The sequence below is a fragment of the Cnephaeus nilssonii genome (genome assembly GCF_951640355.1).
Source record: "Cnephaeus nilssonii genome assembly, chromosome: 17".
Lineage (NCBI taxonomy): Eukaryota > Metazoa > Chordata > Mammalia > Chiroptera > Vespertilionidae > Cnephaeus > Cnephaeus nilssonii.
The window spans coordinates 46,933,701-46,949,611 of NC_137088.1; the positions used below are offsets into that span (position 1 = coordinate 46,933,701).

The 15,911-nt window shown below is 47.1% G+C and overlaps 1 protein-coding gene across 9 annotated transcripts in view; it reads right to left on the reverse strand.

Annotated features, from left to right (window-relative positions):
* Positions 1-15,911, reverse strand: part of FHIT (fragile histidine triad diadenosine triphosphatase) — a 1,334,508-nt gene that overhangs the window by 19,681 nt on the left and 1,298,916 nt on the right. For all 9 annotated transcript variants that reach the window (XM_079795475.1, XM_079795474.1, XM_079795471.1 and 6 more), the window contains one exon: positions 4,118-4,224. In XM_079795475.1, the coding sequence (XP_079651601.1) occupies positions 4,123-4,224 (102 nt within the window). In that variant the 3' untranslated portion in view covers positions 4,118-4,122. The remainder of the gene's footprint in view (positions 1-4,117; positions 4,225-15,911) is intronic.

Sequence of the window (15,911 nt, forward strand, 5' to 3'; positions counted from 1 at the left end):
GAATTGAACCCATAACCTTTCGGTGTATAGGATGACACTCCAACCAACAGAGCCATCCGGCCAGAGCAAGAAACCCTTTTATCCTATCAATGTGGGGGTGGCTCAGAGAGTGTTGGCAAACACTTTCATTGGAATTGATGACACCCCCATTTGGGGGTTACGTAGTCGGTTTAGGATTGAACTGGTCAAAGAACTGAAGGTATTCCTTTGCCTCCCCATAGAACAGTGCGAGTTATGATCCCTAGGCCTTTCTCACTACAGGCTGCCATGCTCACAGTAGACCTTCTTTGAGAAGGCTGAGGATTTTTCCAGGTGGTAGGATAGATTTTAAAAGGTATAATTCAGTGACCAGACACATACTCACTAAGCAAACCTGTTCTTCCTTGTCTACCTCAACTGTCCATGATTATATGTGTGGTCCAGCAGCTGAAATCATGGTGATTTTTCAAAAATGCCAGTGTCAACATTTTGCCTTGACAGTATATCTGTAACTACTAATAATGCTGTTTTGGGCTGACTCAGTTGCTTTGAAATTGCAAGGCTCTGTTATGAGTAAATGAGAGGCAACCAATTATCTATAAAATAATGCCTCACACAGAAGAGAGTTTGATGAATTACAAATGAACTCTGCTGACACAACAGAGTATGGGAACCTGCCCTTCTCTGACTTTCTTTCAGAGCTGGGGGTGATGCTTGCATATTTTACAACCAACACACCCCACTCACTTACAACATGGGGTGGAAATGGGGATAGGGAGATGACAAAATCTTCCCTCACTTGTACACACCTCATTGCTTTAAAATTCAGTAGAAAATGTAACATGGGTGTTTAGGGGCAGCGAAACCTAGTATTAAGTACCTAAAAAAAAAGAAGGATTATGTTCCAGGAAGGGCACAAGATTAGGTAAAGAATGCAGACCCACTGTCATCTAATGTGATTTAGAACCCAGACTCAAAGAGCAATGGCAGCACCCTCCTCCGCACTCAGCCCGGTGTGCGGGGAGGCAGCACATAAATTCACCTGCACAGAAGGCAGATACTGAGTTTCTGGAACCAAGGGATTGCCAACCTCATCAGGGATCTGTCAGGTGGAGAGTGAGACAACTGCAGCTTCATCCAGCAACTCTTAGGTAGCTGGCTTTTTCTCTGCATGGCAAAGACAAGGTCTGATTTCCTCTATTGTTTAAGAAACTGCAGTTCAAAGTAATTTTCTGCTAGGCTAGGGATACAGAGAAGGCCCAAACCATCCTGCAGATTATAGCGGAGGATCAGGAGAATTCTTCTACAGAACTAACCTAATGTAGTTGCCTTCAAGAGGCTGAGGAAACAGTTGATAGTATTGGAATGTTTATCTTTGTGGTCCTACGGCAGTACTGTCATGCAGAAGGTGAAGAGATTAGCCAAAGAACACAGATGCATAACCCACAGACAACTGTATGGTGATGGGAAGGGGTGGGGGTCAATGGGGACATCAGTAATAGTGTCAACTAAAGTTAGAAAAAATGAAGTAGGAGACTGAGAGAAAAGAAGATATAGAACAGGGTTGCTACTGACTGAATGATTTGCTAAGCATTTCCATACCAAACATTCAGGGGAGAGTAGCTTTTTGCCTATTATAGTCCATTTTCCTATTTAGGGCCTCTCTGGGTATAGGTTTGCACATTCTTCTTTGCAATGTGTTTGTTCTTAAGGAAGACTAATGGCAAAGAGAGTGTTAAAGGTCAGGCCCTAAACACCTGGCCTCCCAGGAGAAGGGGTGGTTGCAAACAGATCCAATCAGCCAGGACATTGAATGTGCCCATGGGAGGCAATGGGCGTGGTGCAGCCTTTCCTGCCTGGTGTCCTCCCACCAGAGACAGGAGGGCCTCTACTCCCTAGGGAAGCTGACTCTGGCTTTCCCACATGAGCCTCATCTTCCCCACGCACCTGGTGAGAGACATGGGGAGCACTGCCCTCGGGGCTGGAGCAGGTCTGGAGTCATACTAGTCTTTAAAGTATGGGTATGTCCAAATCTTGCATGACAGCCCAATATATTAACAGATTCAGAAGTTCCAGGAACGCTTTAACCCTGTATAAACATTGGGTGTATAGATGCATTTTCAAAAGAGAGGGGGCAGGTGTCAAAGAGCCACGTGGACCAATCACTGAGCAGGTTTCCTAAACAAAATGGTTCCTTTCCCCTCTGTCTGTAAAGAGGGGGACATGTAGTCCCATTATACAACAGGAAATGATGTTTACTAGTTGTGTCTATTGGGCAACCTCATCACCCATCCAACTGCCCAGAAAATGGGAGGGGATTTGTCTGGTCTATAAACAAAAGCCCTTAAAGAGAGAAGTCCATGCTGGTTAATTTAAAAAAAAACTCACATGCACTGTGCAATCACTTGTATAACAAGGTAACTACCTTTCTGGCGAGACTTCTAAGACACATGGATTCACCTGGTAGGCAGGAGATGCTAGGCCTCAAGGCAAGAGAGAAGCAAAAAGGGACAAAGCACACTGGGAACGTGGGTGAGAAGTCTAAAACCTCTGGAAGTGTCTAGGAGCACATGGCAAGACAAAGCCCTCCAAGGCAGCACGCCTCGGGGAAAGCCTAGAGCTTTCTTGCCATTACACAAGAAACCCAGACAGAAGAAAATCCAGCCTAGGAAGCTGCCTCTGAGGAATGTTACCCCGCTCGGATGGGACATTCCAAAATGACACACTCGCTTTCAGAAGGGGACAGAAGGAGGATGGCAGGCATGCCCCTAGGCCTGTGTTCTCAGGTAAACTAGCTTGATCCTAAAAAGAAAGAGAGAGATGAGAAGGTGAACCGGGTGAAAATGAAATATCAAAGACAGCTTCTGCTAGCACCGCACGCCGTCCCTTCAGGCAATGGCGTGCCGAGCTGACAAGCCAGTGGCCTGGGAGAATGAAATGAGCTTTCCAGAATGCAAGGGCCTGAGCACACACATACTGCGCCGTAATGAAGGAGAGGCAGCTAATACTGCGTCAGTAATCAGAATACTTTCAAAGGAGGTGGTGGTGGGGGGAGCTATCAAGTGCACATATACTTGAAACTAACTGAAAAGGGCTTACTTTAAAAGTAAAAAGGAAATAAAGGAATGTGTTTTCTAGCCAAAATTCATGATCACTAAGTGGTTGGTGCTATTTTATATAATTCAGTTGCTACTAGTATTTGTTTTTAATTAGTACCTGACGTACTTCAACAGCTTATAATATAAACACGTTTACATAAGACCAGATGAAGAAGACAATCTAAGAAGGAAAAGAAACTATTTTGAGGAGAGGCTCCTTATCTAGGGTCCATTATCCCTAAGGAGGTCTATTAACAGGGGTGCCAGATAGAATACAGAATGTCCAGCTAAATTTGAATGTCAGATTAAACAGCAAATTATTTTTTCATCTAGATGTATGTATCCCAATATTTCATGACAACCCTATTTATTCGCTAATTTCAGAAGATCCACAAACCCCTTGACATTTTATAAAAATTTGTTGTTTATATGCGTTCTTAAAAGGAGGTTGACTATAGATGTCTACCAGCATCTGAAATCTATGATCTCCTAGTTAGTTAAACACCATTAATGCAAAACATCATTCTCACCTTGGCCTTTTCCTGTGGCCTGAGCTTCCTAGCAGCCAAAGCTACACGGAAACACGAAGGGTGATTTACCAACCAGCAGCCAGAGTAGAGGCGTGGCTGACCTGGTCTGGAGACAGCTGGTCCACAGCACCTGGCAGACGCACAGGGGAATTGTGGGCCTTGAGCCTAAGGATGCTGTGACTCCCTTAAAGGATTTTGACCTCTTAGAGACAATCAGGTTGGAATTACAAACTATCTTGGGCTGCTTGGATTGGAGAAGAGCAGGATCAGAAAGGAGGAAACAGGAGAGAGGTGAGGGTGGGCTGACTGGAAGAGAAGACACAGGAGAGGTGACTCACAGGATGGCTTAGGCCTCAGGAATCAGGGTCTTCCTCACTCTGGCTTTTCTGTCCTTTGCAGCCACCAGCCTAGAATGTTGGTGCAGCTGCTTTTCTACGTCCCCAACCTGGGCAGGGAGCCCCTTTCCTGAGGCCCTTGGAGGTCTCAGTGGGGAGGAGGTGGAGCCTGTACCTGCATCACTGGAAGTAGGCCCTCAGCGCCTCGGCTTCAGCTGCCATTTCCTCCTCCGATCTCCACAGAGCTGGGGAGTCTGCCTCCTCTTTGTCATGTTTCTGGAGCTTTGGAGAAAAAAGACAACACAGAATTAGCTCATTAATGGGTCCTTGCGATCTCCTTGAACAAGCACTGTGGGGTAGTTGAACAGAATTTGCAAATCATAGGCTGGGAGGGGTGGGGAAGGGTGTCTTTTAATTGCCTTAAGTTGCCAAAATTTGAATATGGGGTGGTTTCATGTATAAAACCACATTTCCAGCATTTGCAATAAAATAACCATATTAGGCTACTGTTTGGTGTGTGAGAACATGGGCCCCTTCCCATGCTCCAACTCCCCTCTCACCCTGTGGGAATATGAAGGCCATCAGTAAGTGGACTGTGACACCTTGGGAGCCTGGCCAGCTCCTGAGTCAAGAAATGACAGAGAACCAGCTAGCTAGCATTTCGGTCTCACACAGCTTATGTGCAAGCATGTCCCCTCCCCAGCATGCCCTGTTTCTGTACTCTATATCACCTTGTACTGAAAAAGTCTGGGTTGTGGAAAATTTCCCTGGCTGGCCACCCCCAGCGCGCACATAAATCCTAAACCACCCCTGTCTTTTACAGCCAGCCCTCCGGGTTATTTCTTTGGAATTGGCAAGCATTATGTGAGGTTTTCTCACACCCTGCCTCTTTGCCTAACACAGGATGGCCTGTTCCCTGCTTGGAACTGTCTGCCGGGGCTGGGTGTAGGAGTCACAGATTGAGGGGGCATCCTGCCATTTATAATCCCCACAAGTCGCTAATTTTCTTTTTCAGCCCTCATCCTTCATTCATTTCACTTACCAGGCATTGAGCTTGCTGCCTGCAATTATCATTCCTCTCATCTGGCCTGGACTTACCCACTACTTTCTGTGGCTTAGCCTCTCTTATACGAGCTTTGAGCAGTTTTGTTCAGTGAACCAAAATAGCCCAAGCACATTTACCGTAATAATGCAAGGGCCATGAGTACAGAGTAAGAAATAAGAGTATGTCTATTAAAAGAGGCTTCAAGCAGGTAAACAGTAAAAAGTTAAATTAGGAAACATCAAAATATTAACAACTGATCTTAGTTGAATCATTTAAAAGTCCTCTTCAGATGCCCATATTTCTTTAAAAAAATATCGTATATATGTCTCAGATTTACATATAGAGTGGATAACATTTCCATTCTATCAGAGAGAGGGGATGTTCTCAGAACTCTCCATTTGAACAGCTCAATTTTCCCCTTAATCTCCTACTGCAATTCAGTTTTATTAACTAAATTTGTTATTCCTGTGTGAGACTCTATACACCACAAAATGCTGAAGGTATAACTTCTTCACAGACTGCAGTGTAGTATTTTGTGTCAAGCCATTTGAGGAGAGAGAGGCAAATGATTTAACAGCATCAATGATGGTTAGTATTTCGGATGCGAAGGCAGTTCCTTTGGTGTGTATTATTTCGTGGTGCATTTCATTGAATCCTGACAATGACCCATTCACAAGGCAGGCACTATTGAGCTCCAACTTGCCAAGGAAGAAGCTGAGGTCCCCAGAAGTGTGTTCTCCTGTCAGGTCAGCTAGCGGGACAGTGGAAGCACCAGTGTTGTTCCCAACAATTAATTTTGCCTGTTAATCCACCCTTGAGGACCTCCAGTGGCACCAACGTGGACAGTTCTACACACCCTGCTCCACCCACCAGGTGCATTTGCCCAAAAGTCAGCTCCTTCTAAAACAGTGGTTCTCAACCTTTCTAATGCCGCGACCCTTCAATACAGTTCATGTTGTGGTGACCCCCAACCATAAAATTATTTTCGTTGCTACTTCATAACTATAATTTTGCTACTGTTAATGAATCGTAATATAAATATCTGTGTTTTCCGATGGTCTTAGGCGACCCTGCTAGCGGTTCTCAACCTGTGGTTTGCGACCCACCGGTTGAGAACTGTAGAGCCTAAGACCATCGGAAAACACAGATATTTACATTACGATTCATTAACACTAGCAAAATTACAGTTATGAAGTAGCAACGAAAATAATTTTATGGTTGGGGGTCACCACAACATGAGGAACTCTATTAAAGGGTCGCGGCATTAGAAAGGTTGAGAACCACTGTAAAATAATCTTGCCGACTCAGCAAAAAGTCTATCAACGAAAATAGTGGGACTTGCTGTTTCAGGCCCAAATCACTCTAAATCTGACCCAGAGACCCCCACCCTGGCAGCTGGCAGCAGATGGAGAAATTGCCCCATTATCTGAGAGCAAACTTTGCTACTGAAGGCAAAACAGTCAGGGACAATAGCCTGGCTCTTGAGCTGAGCTATCTTTCCACCCTGGAAGCCTTCGCCTAAATGAGGTTCATTAGCATATAACCAGGCCACAGATATGTTTATGAGGGTCATGGATCTTCCCTTCAGAATCTGGCTGCCAGCACACTGGTTTTACATCTTGCCACATAGATTTAATTCTCCTTTGTGGAAGAAAACCACATTAAGAAGTCATTTCCTCCCTTGCAGAGGCAGATCTGACACAATTGCTACAGGCGAGTCAAACTGCATTGCCATTTTTCTACTCAAGAACTAATTTTCATTTTGATACCAGCTTTAGATCTGTTATAAATCCATCTAGTAACAATTCAGTCGGATGACAAAGAACAATGCAAAGCTCAGAAAATATGGTCTTCCCACTTCTGGCTCCGCCATCGGAAGACACAGAAATCAAGCATTAAGTGGCCTCATCAGTGCGGATCATACCAGATGAATCCAAATAATTTAGAGCTGGCAAACGTTAATGACTTTCTAATTATTAGGCGACCGTCTGTTATTGACATATGCCTTACAGATGGCAACGTTGTGCCAACGCTTAGAAGTTGTTTACAGAAAATAGGAAATAAATAAAACAAAAACTAGTCATCTTTGCAAAGCTCTGTTGTACGTGGTTTTTAAAACTGAGAGGTTCCCCTCCTAAATGCCGCGAGGCGAGCCTGTGGCTTTCTTTAGATCATCCTCGCTCGGAGGGTTAGCAGAGCTGTAGATTCTTGCTGTTCGGTGTGTTCTTCCAGCGCACCTGCCAATGGCCTGATGGACTTGTCACTGCAGGCCCGCTTGTTTCCTGGTCTCCACAAAAAGATCCAGCACAGTCCTGGCTTCGGTCACAGTGCCGATGTCAGGACTGGGACTTGGAGAAAGCCTGTGTTTCCGTGGAGTGGGCAGAAGGAGGTGCCGCAAAGAGCAAAGAGATTGATTTTGATGATGTGGCTGCAATAAACCCAGAACTCTTAGAGCGTCTTCCCTTACACCCAAAGGATCATCCGCCCCTGCAGGTGAATGTAACGAAACAGTTCCTGCTCCCGAGGAAGGTCTCTGAAGCCGCCCCATGGTGTCCAGTCTGGCAGAGGTTCACATCCCCACTCAGGAGAATGAATGGAGGTGGAGCTGCCCCTGCCAGTTCCCACCAGCAGCTATCGGCCCCCTAGGAACTCCTGCCCTGCAGGGGCTGAAATGCAGTTTCCGCTGGTCAGCGAGGAGGTGGGAGAGCAAGTGCAGCCCGTGGGAGGCGGCCAGTGTGCCAAGGCTGTGAACCCAGTGCGGAGGAACGCATGCGTTGTGAAGGCGATGGGGGAAATAAAGAACGAGTGAGAAGAGAACAAGGCCCAGAACTCTGAAATGAGAATAAAGCGAGCTCAGGAGTATGACAACCAAACCGGGACTTGGCCCAGATGATTCAAGGGTCGTCATCCACTTACTATGCCGATCCTGCCGAAGAGCACAGCACAGGCGGTTGTGTTAGGAAACGCCCGTGGAATAAACACGGATCGGCCAAGAAAGACATGGATGTGATTTCCGTTTCTAGCAAGTGTCTCCCCTTTGTACAGGAGCCCAAGTTAGAAGTGGACTTAACAAAGGGTCTGGAGACCCCGACGTTCCGCTTTGACTTTGCATTTGACGAAACGGCTTCCAATGAAGTCGTCTGTAGGTTCATAGCAAGGCCCCTGGTACACAGGATTCTCCAGGCAGAAGAACCTGTTTGGCATGTGGCCTCCTCTGGGCGGCGGCCTTTCTGGGGAAGCCCAGAGGCTCCTTGGGGTCGTCCTGGCTCTGAGGAGAGGGAGGAGCCTTTAGTCTGACTCTGTGGCTGTGGCCTGCCACCCACACCCTGGGTCTGGGCACTAATCTGTCTTGTACTTTAAAAAAGTTTCTGGAACCTCCTCCACCCTTGCTGTTTTTTGAGGTCCAAGAGGACCCCTGCTGTTTGTTTTGTGTTTATACGTTGTGTCTAACAACAAAGCAAGAGGAAAAAAACACCATGCTCAACCCTGGCTGCTCACGGGAATCACGGGAAGAGCTTTAAACACCAATGATGCCGGGCTCCTCCCCAGGGATTCCGATTTAATTGGTCTGGGGGCAGCCTGGGTTTGGGAATTGTTTTCAAATTTCTCAGGCAATGCTAAGATGCACTTAACTGTTGAGAAGCAGTACATTTGGGGAAAAACATCTTTATGTAGATCAGTGGTTCTCAACCTTGCTAATGCCGCGACCCTTTAATACAGTTCCTCATGTTGTGGTGACCCCCAACCATAAAATTATTTTCGTTGCTACTTCATAACTGTAATTTTGCTACTGTTAATGAATCGTAAATATCTGTGTTTTCCGATGGTCTTAGGCTCTACAGCAGCGGTTCTCAACCACAGGTTGAGAACTGCTAGCAGGGTCTCCTAACTACTGCTGTAGAGCCTAAAACCATTGGAAAACACAGATATTTACGATTCATTAACAGTAGCAAAATTACAGTTATGAAGTAGCAACGAAAATAATTTTATGGTTGGGGGTAACAGACTTGAGGCTGTCCTTTGCAGACTCGCTGCAGCCCGCTTTTCTCCCACAGGCGCCCTGTTAGAGGCGAGCCTGGGCCACAGGCCATGCCAGCAGCCCCAGACACTGATCTCGCTCAGAAGCTTTGGAATGAGGTTTTGGTCTCTGTAGCAAAAGGGACCCTGGGAAAGGTCCTGGAAGAGCCACCAGGTGACTTGGAAATTAACATGCTGTGGTTTGGAGTGGAGTCCTGCTTGCCTGGCTCCCTGGGATACGCCCTGTGATCGATCTTACACACTGGCTTAGGGAAAGGCACTGTTTGCCTTGGGCAAGCTTTGATGACGGGGCTCCCCTCCTATGAATCTTCTAGATTACCTTTAGCTGTCTGCAGGGACAGGCGGTGACCATGGGTTAATGCACCAGATATTTGTTCTGTCCCTGCCCTTAGCGCTGAGCCAGATAGACCCCTTTGCTGTCCTCATGGGTCCCCAGGTAGAGAGGGGAGACACCAAATGGTTAATTATGAGTGAGATGGACATTACCAAATGGAAACAGGCTGGGAGGGGGAGAGTCAACTTAGTTTCACAAAGAAATCGTGTTAGAATAAAGAGTGATGGGGTGAGGGGGTTATCGAAGGAGCATCCAGCATTGGGGTTAGTCTCAAACCTGCCCAGCTGTGAATCTTAGAAAAGACAGAGGAAAATGTCTTGATGATCAAATTCAAGGCTACCATTTGGTCCACTCCAGGGCTTATTACTGCATGACATTCAGAGTAAACCGCCCGCACTGTTTAAAAGCCATAGTTTATCGTTTCTAAGATACTGCTTTTCACATTTTAACATCTCTGAAATCAAAGCATGTCCTAAAATTGATGGTGTGTCATAATTTACTTGGCAGTGTTTTTCTTTCTTAGTAGCACATAGAATAGCAACCCTTCATCCAGGTCGGGGGGGGGGGGGTTTCAATGCGCTGTGGTACCCGTCTCTCCCCTCTGCGGTTCCGTCACACAGTTCAACTGTGAAAATGCTCAGCGCCATGGCCACGTGACCCAGATTCCCTCCTTTCCCTGTGCAACAACAGCAGCTGAAACTGTCCTCAGATACTCGATTCACGTGCCAACTTTACAAAGTTCGCAAAAACTTGTACCAAAGACTTGATTCACCTTCAACAGAATGAAGTCTGTGATGGCTCCTCAAAGGGAATTCTATTTCTGGACAGCTTTGAGGAGAGATTTTTTAAAAGTACCTGCAGTCACCCCACTTTAGATAAAATCCTGAAAGGATTTTTGGGGGAGGGGGTGTTAAGGGGACTTCTGAGTGCAGTACTGATGTGTGTTGATTTGGACACTGTTCCTTTCTGTGCATGGAGGGTGTCATTGCAAGGCACATGGGTCATAATGGATTCCCGGGTGTAATGCTCAGAGTGCCCTGGCTGTTGGCATTGTAATAGCTCGGTCATGGAGTACAGGCGAGGAATGATTCATGGTGACTTAAATACTTTTCAGAATTTGGGACTGATCTGTAGTAAAATGCCAAATTATCTTCAAAGGTGTGTGTGGGGGTGGGGGGAGGACTATTTAAGCCACTTCTTCAAGAAGCAAGTGGCTGAATATATATTTACATCTTTCATTGTTATTAGTTTTTCAAAACAATGCAAGGAGCAGAGAGCTTAAATAAACCATTTCTTATGAGTCTGTGATTCCGTTCAGATAGGTGTTTATACAAAGTATAGCAAGGGAAATAACTTCAATGAATGGGGAGTAAATACTTGAGTTTTAGACCTAATTCTCTGTTACTACCTTCTGTTTGTTCTGCAAGCACTTACTGAGCACATGATATATTCCAGGCACTGGTCTAGGTCTTATGAAAGCTCTAAAAATAAGCCAAAAATCATTGCCTTCTGGGGTCTCACCACCCAAAAGGGAAGATAGAGTCATACATACATAATTTAATGCAAGTTGGTCTGGTGGAAGTATTAAGCTATAATTTCCTTCATAGTGTTCTCAGAGAGTCATTCTCGCTGGGGCGGGGTCCGGAGCTGATTTTAAAAAGTCAGGATTCGCACTGTGATTTTAGGGAAGGGTTCTCACGGCCAGTGGGTTCCATCCCTCCTGCTACTCGCACCGCTCTCCCTCATGAATCCTGACAGGGAGTTCTAGCCACGCCTGATCATCCATGAGAGTCGTCAAGAGAGCTGAAATTTCTTTGTCATTTTGAGAAATCTTAACATTCCAGTGTTTCAAGATGAAACACACACCCCAGGCCCCAAAAGGTGTCCTCCAGTCTACAATGAAAGCTGCAAACAGCTCTGAAATCTAGTGAGAAAGTTGCTCCCTTTTCCATTATCTGAGTTCTTCTGATTAATCAAAAAGAAAGTCTCACCCTTGCCAGTTTGGCTCAGTGGATAGAGCATTGGCCTGTGGACTGAAGAGTCCCAGATTTAAATCTAGTCAAGGGCACATGCCCAGGTTGCGGGCTCGATCCCCAGTGGGGGGTGTGCAGGAGGCAACCGATCAATGATTCTCTCTCATCATTGATGGTTTTATCTCTCCCTTCCTCCCTGAATCAATCTACACTAATACAAGAGAAATATGCAAATTGACCGTACCTCCACAATGCCCACAAGCCAATCGGGAGCATGAAAATTAACCCAACAAAGATGGCGGGTTAATTTGCATACACAGGCACGGAGCTGCCAGGTGGGGTGGGATGCCTGCTATGAGGGGAAGGGCAGGGGGCAGAGGGAGCTACAGGAGCGGTGCTCTGGCCGGAGTGAAGGCCTGGGTCCCAGGTGCCAGAGGAAAACCGGTGCTGGCAGCCAGGGGAAGGAAGGCCTGTTGCACGAATCTTCGTGCAATGGGCCTCTAGTGTATATATAAAAGAAAGTCTCAGTTGGTACTAGCATGTCCTTAACAGGGTGGAGCCACCCAGACTCTAGCTAGAATATAATAAATACTAGAGGCCCAGTGCATGATTGAATCATGCACGTGTAGGGTCCCCTACACGCTTTCGCTTTCGATCGCGGGGGAGCTGGGTGCCTGTCCGCTGGTGCACCAGGCCTTTCGGAAGCCTCCGGCTTGGCGGAGGCTTCCGAAAGGCCTGGTGCCGGAGCAGACAGGCACCCAGCTCCCCCGCTTTTGATGGTCCGCGGCGGGTCGTGAGCTCACTGCCCCAGGGGCCCCTTCTGTTCCGCAGCACAGCCATGGCGCAGACGCTGGCCCAATCGGCTACCCCGGCCACCCCAAGTCCCGCCCCCTGCGCCTCCCGCTGGCCCAATCGTGGGCGTAGCGGAGTGATGGTAATTTACATATTACCATTTTATTAGGTAGGATGGTCTAGACAGAAATCTCCTAGTTTTAGTGTTATCTCCCATTTATGATATCATCTCAGATTTCCTTGTAAATTTAAGTTAAAAATAAGAGCTGATTAAAAAAACATTAAGTAAAACAATGTGGGAAATTGGCATTAAACATGGCATTAATGAACACATATTAATACACCAGGTATTTGTTCTGTCCCTGCAGTGCTAGGGGAGGCCCCACCCTAAAGCACTGAGCCAGACAGACCCCTTTACTGTCCTCATGGGGCACCCAGGTAGAGAGGGGAAACACCAAATGGTTAATTACGGTTAATTATGAGTGAGATGGGCATTGCTAAACAGAAAGATGCTGGGAGGGGGCTAACCTAGTTTGAAAGCTTTTGAGAGTCAACTTAGGCGGCTCCAGAGGTGGGAAAGGCAGCTGAGCGATGGACTTCTAACACGTGGGTGTGTTTGTTCCTACTGGGCTGACCTGGAGGAAGCTTCCAATTTTGAGGGGCAGATCTTAGACATCAAAATAATTTCACATTGTGAGAGCTCTAAAGAAAGAGCATTGTGGTCTGCTGGGGTGGCAGAACTTGAGTGGGGTGTGGAGGAAGGCCTCACTGAGGATGACTTTAAGCTGAGAGGTAATCAATTAGAAATCCCTTAAGCAATGAGCGAGGAGCGAGGGAACAGCATTTGCAGTCTGTGGGGGTGGCTAAATATCTGCATTTTATTTTTGGTGCGAAGAAGATATTAAAGGGGTAGAAGCAGGGAAGTAAAGGACTGGAATAGTTTTCCTAAAAGGTGGCCTGGCTGGAGAAGGAATTAGAGGGAGACAGTAGCAGCCAGACAAGAAGTGACAGGAGCTGGGTGGTAGGGGCGAGGACGGGGCAGGAGGGATGCGGGGGCGTCCGTTGCCCCATAAACCTGTGTGGTGGTGAGTCAGCGGCAACATGAGCAGTTCCTGAGTGGGGCTCGGTCCCTCCCCACAGACAGACCTTTGCCTCTGATCGCTGCCTTCCTGGCCCTTTGCATAGCACACATCGATCCCGGCTCCCTGCTCAGAACTAGTGCAAAGTATGTGCCTCCCTTCTGTCGTGTGCTTCTCACAGTCCCAAGTCCCCGAGTAGCCTTCCTGGACCATTTAGATTGCTGGTGAGTAATATGCATGATTTTAGAGGTGGTCTCTCTCTCTCACACACACACATGCACGCACAGCATCCTTTGAGCACGAGTTTCCTCCCTAGAACCAAACCCTTTTTCTCGAACTGCCGGTTACTGAGCAGACAGTCACCCACAGTGGGCTTTCCTGGGGCCCTAATCAATCACCTCATGCTCTCACTTGATACCAAAAAAAAAAAAGGTATTGTGCCACCACTTTGCTTCCTTAGAACCCTGAGGTTATTCAACTATTTTTTAAAAATATTTTATTGATTTTTTACAGAGAGGAAGGGAGAGGGATAGAGAGTCAGAAACATCGATGAGAGAGAAACATCGACCAGCTGCCTCCGGCACACCCCCCTCTGGGGATGTGCCCGCATGCCCTTGACCAGAATCGAACCTGGGACCTCTCAGTCCGCAGGCCGACGCTCTATCCACTGAGCCAAACCAGTCAGGGCTCAACTATTTCTTTGTGCAAAAAATATGTTAATTGCCTTTCTTCTAACTCTCTGTGCGAGGGATCTTATGAACTGGAACCCTAGGCTGATTGCTAGATGGTGAGACCTTTAAGTGCAATCAAATTCCCTCTGGTTCCCTCTGGTCACTATGAGGCTCCAAAGCCCGGGTCTTTGCCCTTTGCCGAGAGGAACTCAGGTAATCAACAGAGCATTCATCCTCTGATGAGTTGCAAAAGCTCTGGCTTAAGCCTAACTTGCTTGAGTAAAAGCAAGCTTTTTTTGTGTTTTTTTTTTTTTTTTTTTTTTAGTGCTGCCAGTGGGGCCCAAATGCTGAAATAAGCTGTTATATTAATTAATGGCAGCCTACTTTCAAGGAGTATAGAGTGTTGATGTTTAAGAATTTGTAACCCCCAAAAGTATTTATTAACGAGAAAATCACAGCCCTGGAAAATAATTATGCCAAACCACTGTACTATAACAGAACCCAATTGCTTATCCAATTATACATTAAAGTATCACATTGTCAAGCCGATTGCCAAAGCAGCAAATGAGACTTTGCCCGCATCACAGTTTGGACCGAATATTCCTCAGTCGACGGTACTGAGAAAGGTCTTCAGAGCATCCTATATAACCTCTAAAACCTGTGCAAACCAAGGTGGGCAACTCATGCCTGCCATCAGAAAACCACTTTAATTGGTTGGGTATTAACATTTGCAGGTTTCCATCGGAAGCTTGCTAGGAGCAGCTCAGAAAAGGGCAACCCTGGCTCCTGGTCCTGTGCAGAGTTGATTTCGATTAAAATATCGAATGAGTCCCTTCCTGTCAGGGGAGCCATCAGGGAGGCTACCTGAAATCTGAGGTTCAAGAAAGGCCTGCTGCACTGCCTCCTGGCGGCCACCATTCAGAGCTTTCTTACAAGACAGCAGGCGGTTAAGGAGCAGGACTTGGGAGCTAGACTATGGCTGGGGTGGGGGTGGGGGGAACGTGGGGGATAACATGGGAGTCAGTGCATTTGAGAACTGTCTGCGGAGTGAAGTGCGATCTGGAGTTATTCCTAAGACACTCCACGGCTGCCATTTCCTTCAGAGCTTACTCCAGGGAGCCTCCTGTTTGCGAGGGATGAGACTGAGCCTGCCTAATCCCTGGGCTCAGCATTTCAGACGGAAAGCCCTTTACAGCCATAGCTTGACCACTGCTGGAGCACTCAGTTGCATAAACCCAGTTCATTCTCCTCAAATTATAATAAGCCCCGGACAATGGTTAATTGGGCAAAGAGCCTCCTGCCTAGCTCCGATGCTCAGAGTAGAAATCACCAAATCACAGACCTGTCCATCTTCCTGGCCCCGCTGCTCGCTGTGCCTGGCCCCTGGGAGAACTCCCAGCAGCCCTTGTCAGGTGCGTCACTGGATAGCACTGTCCCTCCCCACTCACTGCTCCCTGTTTTCCAGGTGAAGATCTGAGTCTCAGGAACTCGCATCACAAGGCTAGCTAGGAACAGTACTGGTTGGGATTAGAAGTATCGTTTGCTGGACCCACTCTGTAAATTCGTCATTTGGCTGACATTTTAGAAAGCGTGGTGGATAAAGCAGCACAGAACAGAAAAGCTAAGTTGCAAACAGAGATCAGCCTCCACCAGGGTCAGGGGCTGGCGGTCACTCCTCTGTGAAGGCAACTCCAGGCCAGGGCCGTTTTCAGGAAGCAGCGCCTTGACCAACACCTGCCCAGGCCCCAGGCCCCAGCCTCCAGCCTCCCCAAGCCTTCCCCGTTTTCAATGGGTAGGAAATTGGTGAAGCGTCAGGAACTTTTTAGTTTGATTTCTACCAGTTTGATTTCCTCGGGCCTCCCGTTTCTGAAAACATGCTCACCGAGAAAGGAACGCCTTTCTAAAAGGAAGGTCTGTGACGCAGCGAACTTGGGGAAGGAGACATTCATTCAAAAAGCCATTTTCTTGGCCAGTCGCATTGCATGAGCCTTTCCCCGTGTTCGGGATATCGGTGCTTGAGCAAGTGCTGCCTTCCTC